The sequence below is a fragment of the Microcaecilia unicolor genome, chromosome 3 (genome assembly GCF_901765095.1).
Source record: "Microcaecilia unicolor chromosome 3, aMicUni1.1, whole genome shotgun sequence".
Lineage (NCBI taxonomy): Eukaryota > Metazoa > Chordata > Amphibia > Gymnophiona > Siphonopidae > Microcaecilia > Microcaecilia unicolor.
The window spans coordinates 169,899,785-169,916,348 of NC_044033.1; the positions used below are offsets into that span (position 1 = coordinate 169,899,785).

The window sequence follows — 16,564 nt, forward strand, 5'->3', positions numbered from 1 at the left end:
ATGTGTTTACAGTAATTCAGGGTTATTAAGAAAAATGGATGTTTTGATACTGTATATAGAGCTACATCTACTGATGATGAGGTAGGCGAGTCATGAGCTGAAATAGCTTTTCAAGCTCATTTTCAAAGCACTTAGCCTCCCAAAGTTCCATAGAAACCTATGGAACTTAGCCTCCCAAAGTGCTTTGAAAATATGCCTCCATGTGAAACAAGCCACCGTTGAGGTCATATCAAACTATCTGTTTATTAATGGTTGAATATAATCGGCGCTGAGCATAGTGACTACTTGTATGTCAGCTCTTGCTGTTGGTAACTTTATAAAGTTTGACACTAGTGTTTAAATATATATTCAGTGCTGTTATATGTAGTCACTGTTCTGGCCATTTATTTATTTAAGGTCATTTATACCCCACCTTTTGCCGCATCCCCAAAACGGCTTACAATGAACTCATAAAATAAATAGGTTACAAGGAGAATAGGAACAGAGAGTGGAAGAGAAGAGGGGAATATAAATACAATCTGAAAACAAAGTAAAAAGTAAGTAGGGAAAGGAAAGCAAAAGAGGGGAAAGAAAAAGGGAAAGAAAGAAAAAGTCCGAAATCAGGTCCTGACTTGCCGAATCTCGGTAAGGCAGGTGAAGAGGATAGTGAGCCAAGAGGATGACAGCAGAAGCCCCACCGTATCAACGATCCCAGCAAAATTAGTCCAAAATAGTAGCATGGCTTGGCTTGTGCTATCTCATGTTAAGATGGTAAAATGCCACAGTACCCAACAAATTTATTTCAGATGATTATGTTGCAGTTTGCACACCTTTCTTTCCACTCCTCACAGGGGCTTCTTAAAGCCCTGCAGTATGGTGATGTCGGATCTCATTGATATATATTTTTTTCTTTTTGCTGGAGGCTGTATTTTAGAACTGATATAAAAATATATCTAGCGAGAGAGGAATTGATTGAATGGAGCAAGAAAAATCACATTTTTTTCTTAATCTGACCTTTAAAACAGGTTTGATATGGAAACTGCTGAGCTGTTAAACTGGATTTTGAAATCAAAAGCTGCTATCCAAGCTGTGGAAATCAAGGAATACCAGAAGATGAGAGTGACTTCGAACATTAAAGAAATAGTGAAGGTAAGATGACAGCAAGAAAGATGTGGTAGAAAAATAAGATGGTCTTTGTTGTTTATAGATTTTCACTTGATCTGTGGAATGTTTTGTCTTAATACCCTGTAGAAAACTGTGCTTTAAGAGTGACAGTGTGGGTATTGTATAATCTTTTTGACACATTTAGTAGTTCTGTAAGTTGATAAAAGGACACCAGCAATGCTGTTTATGTAAATCTAATGGAATCTGGAATTCGTTGCCGGAGAACATGGTGAAGGCGGTTAGCTTGGCAGAGTATAACAAGGGGTTAGATGGCTTCCTAAAGGACAAATTCATAAACCACTACTAAATGGACTTGGGAAAAATCCACAATTCCAGGAATAACATTTATAGAATGTACGTTTGGAAAGCTTGCCAGGTGCCCTTGGCCTGGATTGGCCGCTGTCGTGGACAGGATGCTGGGCTCGATGGACCCTTGGTCTTTTCCCAGTGTGGCATTACTTATGTACTTATGTTTAAAGATGCAAGCAAACCTATTACTTTGCTGGTGTGTTTATTTTAAAGTTACTATAGCATGCCATGGTACTTTCTCTTATTTCCTAGGTAGCAAATTCAATTAGTATTTGTTTTTGTAGATTGTTGAAATTTACGTACTCCTGCAGATAATGTGGACAGAAAGTTGCATGATTCTTTAGACCTCATCAATTATTGTCTATCATAAAGAACAACACATTTCTGGTTTTTCTAGATGAGGGGTGGTCCATGTGGGGGGGTGTAGATGGCTATGGGGTTATATGCTGAGACTCATTATGTGACCTCATTTGCATAAGTTAGAAGGGGCTGGACAGCAGAGCCATATGCAAAAAAAAAAACAATCACTCTGTGGCAGGATCAACCCTTCTCAATAGAGTGTATTTCATAAGTGCAATGTAATGAAATGTAATTCGTAATGCTAAGCCAGGTAGTAGCCCTAGGTTTTTTTTTACCTTTTCTTGATCGATCATTTTTTTCTCAATAAGTTTAATGGAAAGTTCAAATGGTGAATTGATTTTCAAAGGCGTGATCTACACATTATAGCATTGGTTTGTTTTCTAAGTTCCAATTTGTTTATTGAACATCTTGCTAATGCTAACAACAACAAAGCACAACCAATAACCTTAAAAAACAAGGTTGTGCATTGGGTGGGAGGAAAAAACCCAAAGCAACAAATTCACATTTGTGTGTGTATTTTATTTATTAGGATTTATTTACTGCCTTCTTGAAGTAATTTACTTAAGGCGGAATACAGTAAGAATAAATCAAACATGAGCAATAGACAATTACAGCAGTAAAAATATTCAAATAACAATACAAAGTATGGCATAGTATATTGCAATGTCAACACAATATGTTATAGAACATTTTAATTGACAGTGTATAGGGTATAATATCAACACACATTGCAATATGGTTTGCAACTTCAGAGATTTGTGTGTATGTGTGTGGTGGGGGGGGGGGAGATTACCTCCTTATAAGACTGCTGCGTATGCTCTTTCCAGCCTTATGTCATGATCCCTTGTGTGTCTGTGGTGTGTGTGTATCTGTTTGGGATGTAATGGTGTTATACTCCCTCTTCATTTCCTGCAAATATTTAGCTCCTTTAGAAGAAACTTAATAGGAAAAAACAAAGAATGAAGTGACAGGGAAAAGGGGAAGAAGATAGAGGCTAAGTGGATAACTTAATTCATAATATGGGCCTATTCCACTGTAATCTTGTGTGGGAAACCAATGAAAAGTGGAATAGCAAGCTTCAATGTATAAAATAATCTTCTATGGATATCTTATTATCTGGGAGAATTTTTAGGAGAAAACCATTACATCTTTTTGGCCAAAATGGAGAGAATCTGCTTTTGAGAAAATAGGAATTATAAAAAATTATTAAAATGATGCCTCAACCTTAGACCCTCCTTGGTACATCAAGCAAGGAACGGGATTGTAGCAGATGGGGTGGAAACTCGAGAAGTAGGAGGAGGAGTGTTAGAGAAAGGATAAGTGTGTTCTGCTGCAAAGTAAAAACAATGAAATTCTGTTTTCAGGCTATTCAAAATGAAAAGACAGAACGAAACGAAAAACTAAATGAATTGAACCAAAGTGGACAAACCCTCCTGGAGAATATAAGAAAAGGTAACACGTGACCCACAGAAGCTTAGATAATCTGTTTTCTTTAAACTTTCTCATAAGCTGTTCATCCTCCTATCACATTACATTATATATGTGCTTATATTCCACAATTACTCATTTAGGTTTTATGCAGATCATATCTGAAGAGATGCAGCAATTTGTGGAGAATAATAATCATGATAAAACAAACACAATAAAGATACAATAATACAAAAGATAGTTAAGAACAGTGGTGTGCTGGAATTTTGCGAGCTGGCTGTTGAGCCAGGTCAGCTGGAGCAGGAGCGATCCTCCTACGCTCCTGTCTATGCAGTCTCCACTCTCCGTACCAGTGGTGTAGTTACGGGGGGGCCTTGGTGGCCCAGCCTCCCCCATTCCAGCTTCATGTCCCCCCCCCCCCCCAATCCTGGTGGCCAGTCAAGTGCGTGTGTTTTAGGCACTACTGGCTACCCTCCCACTCTCTGCATCACTGTCCTTTAATTTTGAGGGCCGCTGGCAGCGTCTTTGAGGTAAGCACATTGCCTTCCGTGGTCTGGAAGCTGTTCGTCTGCTGCAATTTCCTGTTGGTGGGACGCTGTAACAGACGGAGAACATCTGGAGCCAACGAAGGTAATGTGCTTACCTCACTGATGTTGCCGGTGGCCCAGAAAATTGAAGAAGGGCAGCAGTGAAGGGAGTAAGTAGTACCGGATTCTTCAGAGGGAGAGTATGGAAAAAGTAATGCATCGGGGAGGGAAGAAAACAAAGCTGTCACATCGCCAGGCAGCAAAGGAGAAGGGAAGGAGACATTCCAGACTGTGCTGGGGAAGGGAAGGAGAGAGCTGACCAAGGAGGTTAGATTGAGAACAGGAGACGTCATAAAAGCTGAAGCCAATTAGGAAGGTCTTTCTTTCCCTCTCCTCCACACAGCCATCATCCCCGTTCACGCAAAGCAAGCAAACCTATAGGCTGCTATATCCACGTTGTCGTTCTTTGTTTGTAGCATTTTTATTTGAGTTCACTTATATTTTCAAACATGCTGGCTTGTGCAGCTTAAGGATGTACACAGAGGAGAAGTATTGGTTTCATCAGTTTGAATAATAGTTAATTCTAATTTGTAAATCATTGTGGGGCCCTTTTACGAAGTGGTGGTAAGCCCAACGCAGGCTTACCACTCGCTAAAAGGGAAGTACCACCGGGCTACCGAAGCAGCCTAACGGTAGTTCCCTCCCCCGGCATGTGCCATTTCTGGCGCTGCAAAAATATTTCAATTTTTGTAGTGCCGGTGTTTACCCCTGTGTCTTTTGGAGGGGCTGGTTATAGGGATTCCCTGTATTTGTGCAGAGGTGTTTTTACCAGAACAGATATGAGAATCAGGTGCTTAAAAATCTGAGTTACTATTTATAAGTACAATTAGAAAAAAAAATTAATTAGGTTGAGACCTGGGAGCATTTAACATTTTTTTTCCTGTACCTAGATCAAAAGAAAAAGATGGCATGTGGGGACTTGCTCCTTTTGTTTTGTGTAATGCAGTGGTATATTATAAAAATGTACTTGTTTTTTGTTATTACTACTATTTCACAGAGAGGTATTAAATAATGAGGGAAGGGCTTCCTTCATGCAGAAGTTCTGTATAGAGTCAGTCTAAATATGGCAACATTGTCCAGTTAAGCACACTATTACCTGATATGTTCATACAAAGTTAATTATGTTCAGAGGAAAATTAATCTGTTGGTTTATGCTGCTTGCTATGTGAATATTCCATCATTGTTTCATTATTGCCACCAAGTATTACATATTAAGGGCATTTGCTTTAAACTTTGTTTTAATTCGTTTATCCAATTTATCCAGCACATGGTTTTGCTTTTTAAACCCAAAGGTGAATCCTAAGGCTAGTTGAACAGTTGTTTCTGACTTGTTTTTGAGTGCTTTGGGTCCTGCTGATCTGTACATCTCCTGTCTAGAATTTTAGAAGATGGAAATGAGAAAATAAAAATTTTAAGTTTTGGATGTATTCTGTGGAAGTTGTTGTTTACTTTTGCAATGTGTGTATGGATACCTGTTCTGGTGTGTGCATGTCTATACATATGGCTATGATTTCTGAACATGCGGCATCATTAAAGGACAGACTTTTAAATGCCCAGTTGGGTTTATATGCTAATCTCACTTTGTTAAATGTTTCAAATATATTCATCTATTTGCTCCCATGATATAATTAAATCCTATTATTCTGTCTCGCTGTATGTAAGCACCACTAAATTAGCAGAATGGATGTGAAGTCATACAAATCACTAAAAATAAAATCAAAACCAATAAATTATGACTCACTAGAAATTAGAGATATAATTCTAAAGGAAGGAAAAAGCCTCAAAGAGCTCCACATCAAAAGATTTATAGAGCTTCAGGTGATCTCATGAATCTACTCTTCATCACTGACTTAAAAAAACAATCCCTGTCTAGTTCAAGCCACAATTTATAGACTTCTTGTATTTTTAAATTTTTTCTTTGTTCAATTCATAAATTTCTTTTAATTTATAAATTTTTCTTTGTTCTTCAACACTAGTGCCAAACAGCTTCCTGCTTCAGTGCAATATACATTTATACGTGTTCCAATTAGAAAATATTCCATTCAGTTTCAAAGTAAACATTGCACGATGCTCACAAATACCGTGTTAATGCATTGAAAAACAATACTTATCTCCATGTGCACAAATTCAGCCCTCCTCATAGTACTCTCCAATCCCCCAGACTAAGGATGCTTTGCTCCATCCTGCTTGGCTGCTTCAGGGTCTGAAATATCAGGGCATTTTGTGATCTTCTCCATTCTCCCTGGATTGGAGAAGTTGTAGTGCAGCAGCTCGCACTTGTCTGTGTGGATTCAAAGGTTTAGGGGCAGTGAAGGCAGCCTTCCTCATGAGTTGGGCAGAGAAAAATCTTCTTTGCTTGTTGGTAGCTCACATCACGGGGTCCTTGAATGTGGAGGTGGACTTTCTCAGCAGGTACTTCTTGGATCTAGAAGAATGGGAACTATCCAGCCAGGGTCAAATAATTCTCTTAGCCTTGGATTGGCTGAGAATGCCTTGTATGTGGACCTGTGTCGACTGCTGGACAGGGGTCCTCTCTGTCTTCTACAAGTACACAGTTTACTGAAGCAGGGTCTGGTGCTCATGGAGGATCTTTTTAGTCTCATGGCTTGGCCATTAAAAAGGTTTTGTTGAGAAGAAAAGGTTATTCTGATTCTGTTATTGGTACTTTGCTTCAGGTTCGGAAATGCTCTACATTAAAGGTGTATGTGAGGTTGTGGAGGCTGTTTGAGGGTATGTGTTCTGAGTGCCAACATTCTCCCTTCTCTTCTTAGATTGTGCACATATTAGTGTTTCTCCAGGCAGATCTTCAGAAAGGACTGGTGTTGGGCTCTTGAAAAGTTCAGGTTGCTGGTTTGGCCTGTTTCAGAGGTCAACTACAATAAGACATCTCTTGTAGCTCACCCGGATATTATTCAGTTCTTGTGGGGAGTGGGCTGTTTGCGGCTTCCCTTTCATATACCATGTCCAGAGTGGAACCTTAATTTAGTCCTTAGAGCTCTTCAGAAGTCTCATTTTTAGCCCTCCAGAAGGGATCCTTGAAAGATCTTAAGATAGCGTTCTCGATGGCTGTTGCGTTGGCGCGTAGCATTTCAGAACTTCAGGCAGTCTTGTCGGGATCCCTTTCGCTGCTTTTCAACTGCAGGGAGTTTCCTTGCACACAGTTCCTTCCTTTCTTTCAAAAGTGGTAAGCACGTCATCTCAACCAATCTGTGGAGCTTCCATCCTTTCGCAAAGAGGACGAGGAGGCTCATTATTCTTCATTGACACTTTTTGATGTGCGTAGAGTTTTCATTTAGATATCTGTAAGTCACGAATGAGTTTTTCAATTCGTACAAACTGTGCTTTTGGTAAACAGAGCCTTAGCTGGATGACTGAAGAAGACTATTGTGTTGGCTTATTTCTTGCGGGGTAGTAGGCTCCTCAGATATTTTGGGTTCATTCTGTGAGGTGTACAGTGGCATCCTAGGTAGAGACTACCTTACTGTCCTTGGTGGTTATACAAGGCGATGATGTGGTCATTGCTGCATACATTTTCCAAGCACAACAGGGTGGATGTTGCAGCATGCTGGGAAGCCAGTTTTGAGACTTTGATTCGCAGGTTGGCGGTGCTAGGACCTCACCTACTCTAGGGACTGCTTTTGAACATCTCACAGGTTCTGGATTAGTGGGAAGCTATGTAATGGAAGGAGAAATTAGGTCGGTCTTGATAGTTTTCTTTCCATTAGTCCTTCCCAGTATTCCAGGGGCCTGCCGAAGGTTTCTGAGATGTTTAGTCAGTGCGAAGTAATGGATCAAATGACTGTCATGACTGTCATCTTGCATGGTTGTTTCCTGCATATCTCTCACTCTCTACAGGTTGTCTAGACATAAGAGAGGTCTGCACACAGTTGCTCGTATTGTTAGTGTTAGGTTATCAAGTTGTTTAAGGTTGTTGGGTTTTATTCTAAGTTTCTCCTTACTGCTTACATAAGTACTGAGGAGCTGGACTGGATGTCATGAGAGATAAGTCTCAGCTCAGTTTTCAGTTTTTTATCTCCATCTGCTGGTTGATGGACCCAACTATCCCACAGATTCTGAAATAGTGGGAAGGACTAATGGAAAGAAAAGTATCAGGGAAAACGTAATTTCTCCTTTGATTTAGATCTTTATTTTCCAGAGATCTTTTTTCTGTCACATCTTTTTAATTTACAACAGTTAAGCTTATGAGATGTCAGTCCTTCATCAAACCAAGGGTTCTGGGGATGATTTTGAACTGCCCTTGTCTTTCTCCTCAGGAACGAGAGGATGGAGCTTTTCCATATCTCTTCCCACTCAGACCAGCTTCCTGAGTGTCCTGCACTGCAGTGATTATGGCTTTAGGAAAAGCTGTAGGAGGTCTCATTAGGCCCTCCAAGATAGGAACTCCTGCAGATCCAGATTGAATAGGGGCTTCAGAAATGCTCAGAACTTCTAAAGACTGGGTGATTACATTGATTAGTTCTACACCTTGAAAAAAACCTTACCACTGTGGGATCATGTACATCCTATACAAAGACTTAACTACTGTAGTGACTTCTCCAGCTCTTACAAGAATCTCTCTCTTCTAAAGGATAAAGCCCCTAAGACAATACACTAGGGGTGGTCTCGTGGTCTGATAACTGCTGCAGAGTGAATGGCTTGGGGAGTCTTATGCAGCCTCTATATCCCAGCTAGGTTTTTTGGGAAGCCTACATTCCTCTGAATCCCTTCCCCCAGAAAGCTGAAGCTGAGAGAACTGATCTCCCCAAACTTTGTTTTTTTTTTTTCAATAAAAAAATATAAAAAGCTCTGTGGAACAACAGAATAAATTTGTGAGCAAAAGGGGGGTCCCCTGCTCCAAGGGGCTACAGATCTCTCACAGTGACTTGTGAGGATCCTTTCAAAGGGTTTAAGAAATGCTGTTCTAGCAATCTTGCCTGAAGAACCTCTGCCTATTTTGGAAAAGTTATTTCAGTCAAAATGGCTACCACTCCTGTGGTTTCCAGAGGATACACCTGGCTGCAAGAAGAAGCATTGTTACCCGCCCCCTTTTACAAAAACTGTATGTGATTGTATTGTAAGAGAAGATATCTGTAAATCACAAGATTATATTTCTGAGGTGTTCATCAAACTCTTGTAACTCAATTTTGAAAGAATCAGATGTGACCCATTGAGCGAAAATGTACCAAAAGTGGGGTACGTAACTTATTTATACTACAAGATAGAAGGCTATCAACTGCATAATCCTGCAAATTTTCAGCTTCAGGTATGGACTAATTGCACCTTTAAAAAATGAAAAATGTTCATCAATAAAAAAGTAGTTAACCCCAGAAATCACATACCCCACTTTAGGTACCTGCAGTTTTTAGGCTGTAGAACATGAAAAACATCAAAGTTGTGAAAAAAAATTGTATAGGCCCATTCTACTGAACCTATGGTACAGAAAACTTTCAAAAATGAAAGTTGTCCCTCCATTCTTTTTATAACCGTTTTCTCTATTTGTAATTCCACTTTTGGTACCTTTTTGTTCAGCGGATAACAAATATTTTGAGAACCTACAGTGCCTTAGGTTGGTTTAAGTTCAGTTTCAGGCCTTGCCATCCAAGTTTTGTATTTCTGTTAACTTAGTTGTAGTTATTTTACTGTCCCAGGTGCATCAGGCCACAAAGCTGCATTCCATTAAACCGAGCCATTAAACTGAAAAAGGCTGCCAAAAGCCACTGTGAGCTGTCTCTTGTACTCCCCCACCCCCAAAATCCAGACCCTCCCCAATTGAATATGCCTTTACCTGGAAATCCCCTGAGGCATCAAAGGCCCCCACCCCACCCTCTCGAAGGATCGCCAGTCCTATCTGATCATTGCTCTGATATCTAATGGGGTCGGTATGGAGTGATCCCCAGTTGCTCCTTAATTTAGATGGAATTGGGCATAGTTTTGAGACAAAAACAGTCCCAATGCGAAACATCAATATATGTACAGTCTGTGGGCTCTTAGGTAACCATCTTAAATCATTCTCTGTGTTAAACTACAATAAAAAAAATATTTGGGGGGGTTTTTGAAAGTAAGTTCTTTATCTGAATCAGGTATGAGTTTTTATAACTATGCTTATTTGTGTAAATCTGTGAATACAATCTTTTTTTTACTGAGAAGGCTGTCTTCAGTTAAGCATGCAGTATAGAACCGGGGATAATTCTACAAATTCTGTTTAATGGTTTAAACTGTCATATACACACAAACCTATTGCTAGAGTGGAGATGCCTGTTTCTTATGGGTAATTTGCTTATTTATCCTACCTTTAATATATGATGAGCACATTATATTACAAGTATATATTTTCATTTGAAGTGAGGTTTCCTTTTCGTGATATACCTCGACAGCCATTCACTTACCTCTTCTCTCCATCCATCTACTGTCAGACAGGCAGTTTACAGTTGGAAAAAGTTGAAGATGACGCTGACTTTACTCAGGGACAATTACTGTGCAAAACTCAACCCAAGAGCAAATGGAAAATGATCCACAAAGTTACAAAGAACCCCAGGACTAACATCTAAAGATCTGCAAACCTCTTAACTGTGGTTGATATGAGGATTCATGTTTCTTTCGTCAGGAAAAACTGAATGGAAAGGGTGTTCATGGGAGGATAGCTAGGAAACCCCCCCCCCCCCCCCAACTGCTTTCTAAACAGGACAATTTTGCCTGCCTCAAGTTTGCTAAAGAACATCTGGATGACTCACAAGACTTATACAGTAATGTGCTCTGGACAAATAAGTCAAAAATCAAACTATTTTACGTGGTGAAATCAAACACTGCTTTCCAAAGTAAGAACTTAATTCTGGCTTTCCTGGTGTGAGGCTGCTTTGCTGCATCGGGACCTGGAGAGCTTGCCATCTTTGATATACAGCAGAATTCATGATTTTATCAAGTTCTATTCCACTTAATCCAAAGTTCTTAGTGGATCACATGAACATGTAATATTTATTTAAAAAACACACCAAACTCACATTATCATGAAAGTGAGTCATGCAGGAAGACAATGACCCTATGTATTCAGAATAACTGAAGAAGAAATGATTTCATATTTTTGATTGACAAAGTCGGAGTCCTGATCCAAACTCTATTGAAATGTTGTGGCAAGACCTGAAGTGAGCTGTTCCTGCAAGGAAGCCCTCAAATGTCACAGAGCTAAAATGGTTCTTTATTTATTTGTAAAGCTTATAAAGCGCCAAATTGCCATGGGTCAAGGCGGAGTACAATCAAACATTTACAATAAACAAAAATATAGTATCGCACAACTCAGAAGAAACAGATGGAAAATAGGAAAAGGCTAACACAAATGTGGAATGATGAGCCAAAAAGTATTGGGGGAGAATGTACGAGATTGATTGACAGCTGCAGGAAACATTTTCCTGACGTTATTGCTGCTGAAGGAGATGTCATCAGTTACTCAATGTTCGCATACTTTTTTCACACAAGGATACTTATTGTTCAGTCTTTTGTTGAACCCCCAGGGGTTTCAGAAACTGTTTCTTAATAGTATAGTTAGTTGTTTTTAATTAAACTAATTTTGTACTTGGTCAGATAGCACATTATTCCTTTATTCTGCTAAAAAGTATTTTGTAAGGTGTCCCAGTGGACAGTCGAAGGCACTACATGTATGGCATTTACTGAATTCATAACTCACTATAATGAGCTAATTGCCAAGGGTTTAAGACCATGCTTTTCCTTTAATCTCATTTTTAGTAGTATTTCCAAAGACAAATAACATTTTTATTTTAGTGGAATTCTGATGTGAATATGTTCCTCTGATGAGAATATATTCCTATCTGCCAAGAACATAGTTATGATTATATCAGAACTAAAAGAAAAAACATAACAACTTAGAAACATACTAAACACCTAAACATAAGTTGCAATGCATAATTTATTTTATTTTTGTTACATTTGTACCACGCGCTTTCCCACTCATAGCAGGCTCAATGCGGCTTACATGGGGCAATGGAGGGTTAAGTGACTTGCCCAGAGTCACAAGGAGCTGCCTGTACCTGAAGTGGGAATTGAACTCAGTTCCTCAGGACCAAAGTCCACCACCCTAACCACTAGGCCACTCCTAATACAAATTACTAATAGAAACCTGCATACCCATTTTCATTTGTATCTGATGTTTGACTAGGAACCATCTAACATCATCATTGAACACATTTGTGTTGTATAGTGGTATATAACTATTTTGATAAAGAGAGACTGTGAGGTTGCTTTGTCGCAATTTAGGGGTTGGTTGGCATCCCCTTTAGTCACTGAGAAATAGATTCAGTAAAAGTGGTACTCCATTACTGGGCTGTAACGTGCATTAATGTGGTGTTACGTGGATCTCATTTTATGCAACAGAACCTATATACTAATAACGCTTATTGAGTGTCACACCTTTAGTTAAATTATATGAGTGCATAAATAAAGTTCTCCCGTACTGCAGTGAATTTCCCTAGAACCCTTTTTTTCCCTTCCCTAGTAGTTATGTTGTTTCTTTCCATGTTAGTCACAGTAATTAGCCACAGGGAGATATCTGGAAGATATCAAATCATTTTAGCATCAGTGGGCCCATCATTTAACCACGTATAAGAGCAGGAAGGAAAAGCTTCTTTTCTCCAGAACATGGTTAGTTTCTCCTACAGCCTTATTGTACTGCACTTTTTTTTTTTTTTTTCAAACTCTCTTACAGAGGGACTGTCTCCTGAGGAAGTGAAGAATTCACTGGAGAAGGTGCTAGTTGAATGGAAAGATACTATTCAGTGCTTAGAAGAGCTGATCAGAAAGCTGCAGTTCCAAGATGCAGTAAATTCTTATTTCAGAGAGTTGGGTGAGCTGGAAAAGACATTAAAGAAGGAAGAAGGTTGGTTAAAAAATGCCCCTTCATTGGCATCCCAAAGTCAGCCTTTGCAGCAATTAAATGAATCCGCTCAGGTAAGCATATCTGCCTTTTTCTTAATATTGTCACTTTTATCTTTCCCTTTTTCTTATCCATTTCTTTTTAATTTTGTAAACAGCTATGCTATTATGATATTCTGTGTTTATATTGGCTAGATTATATGTTCATTATTGAATCTTGGCTTTCCAGTACTGATACTGTAGTGCTCAACCAGTTATACCACCCTGATTACTAAGCCTTTTCTCAATCAAAACCTAATAGAATGTCAGGGGGAAATGGGGTAAGACTGCTGATTATCTCAAAGAAGGGGTTAGGGTTTCAACAGAGATTTTCACTTTACAGATAGTACTGAAACTTTGAAATGAGCCAAACAAGTAAGCAATCTACTACTAGTTTATAGCAAACCATGTATCTTACTTTCAGAATATTTCCCTTTGGTACAATCACTTTTATCATATGAGGGGCTGCCGTACAAGACCATTATCTTAGGAGATTTCATCTTGCATGTTGAGTTAGCAAACCATAATCCCTCAGATTCCATATAGTTCACCCAAAGTTGGGCACCAGAATTTGCGCATGCATGCGAGATCCATACGCAAATTATTTGTCTCAATTGGTGCAAACAAGCAATTAATGCTGTTAACAAGCCCCTGATTAGGGGTTACGCGTAGTTCTCCCCTGCACATACTTCTCCAACAACTGTTCTCGCACACTTTAGAAAAGGGGGAATGCCCTTGGGAGAAGCATGGGTGGGTCAGAGTTGTTCCAAGAAGTTGTGTGGTGTTACAAAATAATGACCATCCGTACCTAACTTTGGGGATCTTTTACTAAAGAGTAGCTCAAGTTGTCTGCAGCAGGGCCTATAGGAATAAAATGGGACCTGCTTCAAATAATCCGAGCTAACCTTTAGTAAAAGACCCCCTTTGAGTGCAGGAATTACACTGGCTTCTATAAGGCGCAAGTCCCGTGCCCTCAGTCAGGTGTGACTTGCACTTTGAGCTCCTTTTCTATAAAGGTCGAGCACCCTTATAGAATTAGGGGCTCAGTGCGGATCTTTTTGGTACCTAACTTTTGGCACTATTCATAGAATCCCCCCCAATGTGATTATATCTGATTTTCTACAAATCATGTCTATAGATTGGCATCAAATGGTTGACTGCAAGACATACACTTGTTTTATGCTTTGACAATCAGTGTTTGACCTCAAGGAATGTGTGGATCTTTAAGGAAGCAGTCCCATGATTACATTATCCTGCAAGAAGCTGGTTTTCTTCAGTGTTAAGGATCCTCTCTGTTATGAGGTCATTTTATGAAGCACGTGGTCTTTATGATTTGATCAACTCAAGATTCAGTGATGCCCTTTGATAAAGATCAAAATTGTTTATCTAGCTCTCTAATTGTAGATTTGTGGTTTTCAAACAATTATTTAATTAGGCTTTGGTTGCTTCTGCTCTTCCTGATTTAACTTTATTATTTTTTGCTGCTTCAGGTTTCTTTTATGATTTAGGTTGATGAGGTATACATGATTTATTGTGATAAAGTGTGCATAACGTTGTTTATTTTATTTTATGATTTTACTGTGACCGTTTTTATTGTTATTCTCCTAGAATGGCAGATGATGTTGGCTAAAAATTCTTAAATAATAATAATAAAAAAGAAACATTATTTTGAGGGTGGTATATCAATGCCTGGAATAAAAAAAAATTATTAATGTGTTGTGTTGTACAAATCCAGTGTAATTACTTTCAATACTGGAATTTTAATGTGTTTAATTGGCAGCAGGAACTGACAAGACTGGCAGCTGTGGGTCCTCGAGTTGAGCAGCTGCGTACTAGGTGCTTGGATCTTACCTCCCAGCCTGATGCCCCAAATTTTATTCAAGACAGCCTGAATAAAATTACTGAAAACTACAATTCTGTCCATCAGAAAATGAAGGAACGCTGCCAACAACTGGAAAAAGGTAAATCATTCCATCTCATTTTTGGCGAAGGAACAAGCTTTGATGCCCATTGGAAATGACTTAAACCCTACCAAGGGCACCATAAACACGGGTCGGTGGCTGGGTCCATTGCTGGCGAAGGTGATTCTAAACTGCCACTTGTGTAATGGCAGCGGAGAACACACCAAAAATACAAATAGTGGATCAATAATACTTCAGTACATTTAAACTAAGGACGTGATATTCAGTCAGTGGCAGTTGGGCCATGTCTGTGCACTAGCATTGAATTTCTGGGTTTGCAGAGCAGGCTAAGACATAGCCTGTTAAGTGTGATACTCAGCACTTAACTGGCTATGGGTCACTGCATAAATATAGGACTGACATTTATGTGGTCCTGTTTATGTGGTTAATCTGACCTGTTAAGTTCTGAATATCAGCACTTAACTAGCCAAGTGCTAACTCTGCCCTGGAATGCCCCCAAAATAGCCGATTTTCAGTTCAGTTGTGGCGCTAACCAGTTATTTTCAGCGGCACTAGCCAGCTAAGTGCCGCTGAAAGTTTCCAGTTAGCCTCAAGCAGGCAATTTAACCAGCCAGGAACTATTTCACGTTGAATATCAACCCCTAATGGATAATGCTAGCATGGTGACCATATTAACTACATGTTCAATAGATTAGGTTAAATCCCTCAGCTGCCAAGTTAAATACTGGCAGTTTAACTTAGTCCAGTCACCACACCGGCTGAAAATTGGGCTCTTAGACTTCAAATATTTTGTCATTTTGTCAGTTACTGAACCGTAACTGACAAAATATTTTCTTTTGCTTTCTTTCCCCCATGGTATTTCTGCTTCTGTTACATATGAGAAGCTATTTTCTAGATAAACACAATGGATAATTTATACATTTAGTTTAGATCTAAACTAAAAGTATAAATTATCCATTATTGACTGAATATGATCACTGAGAATATTTTTTAACCCACCCTCTCCTTGCCCCTTCATGAATGGTTAGATCTGGCTATTAAGTCAGATATTCAGCCCATTACTATTGTACAGGTTTTGAACATGTATAGTGAAGTTAGATGTTCATGTCTTTTGAATGTTGGATCATAATTGGTTTTTTTAAAATCACGTTTTCATTACATTTGCTTAAGTTTGGAGCAGGGGTTCTCAAACCAGTCCTTGAGACAAACTTTGTCATTCAGGATTTCAGGATACCCACAATGAATATGCACGGGATACATTTGCATACAGTACCTCCATTGTATGCAGATTTATCTCTTACATATTCATTGTGGATATCCTGAAATCCTGACTGGCTGGGTGTGTCCCAAGGGCAGGGTTGAGAACCCCTGGTTTAGAGAAAGAAGTAGTGATATATTTTACTCCATCACCAAAGATGTATATGTTTTATTCTATTAAAACAGCAGTGGAAGCCCAGCCTGGTCAAGACTATCTAGATAAACTGAAGACCTTGAAGGAACAACTGCTAGAGAGTCAGATGCGACCATCCATCAGTGCAGTGAATGATCCCAGTGGGGTTGACAAGGCCCTTCATCAGGTCAAGGTAAAATTTGTCTTTAGGTGTTCAGATGGCACTTCATACCTTGTGTAAAACTGTTAAGTAATAATTTTAAAAACTGTGATAAGGAACAAAGGTATCCAACACCCATATCACCCATGTGAAAAAGTAACTGTCCCCTTAGTTAATCAGCCAGTTGACCAAATTTAATTGATAATTAGATTCAGCTGATTGAACACAGCCAGGCTTAAACCTTACCATGACAGTGAAATAGTCACCACAAAATTTCTACAACAACGCTATGCCCAATCCCACCCTCATTTACAGTTTATAATTCTTCCTCAGAGGTCAACTCCTT

General features: G+C 39.1%; 1 protein-coding gene across 7 annotated transcripts in view; it reads left to right on the forward strand.

The window, feature by feature from the left end:
* Nucleotides 1-16,564, forward strand: part of LOC115465822 (utrophin-like) — a 1,296,369-nt gene that overhangs the window by 337,164 nt on the left and 942,641 nt on the right. For 6 of the 7 annotated variants that reach the window (XM_030196568.1, XM_030196575.1, XM_030196571.1 and 3 more), the window contains 5 exons: nucleotides 1,005-1,128; nucleotides 3,177-3,264; nucleotides 12,541-12,782; nucleotides 14,527-14,707; nucleotides 16,112-16,251. In XM_030196568.1, coding sequence (XP_030052428.1) covers nucleotides 1,005-1,128; nucleotides 3,177-3,264; nucleotides 12,541-12,782; nucleotides 14,527-14,707; nucleotides 16,112-16,251 — 775 coding nt within the window. The remainder of the gene's footprint in view (nucleotides 1-1,004; nucleotides 1,129-3,176; nucleotides 3,265-12,540; nucleotides 12,783-14,526; nucleotides 14,708-16,111; nucleotides 16,252-16,564) is intronic. The other variant, XM_030196573.1, reaches the window with a different exon arrangement.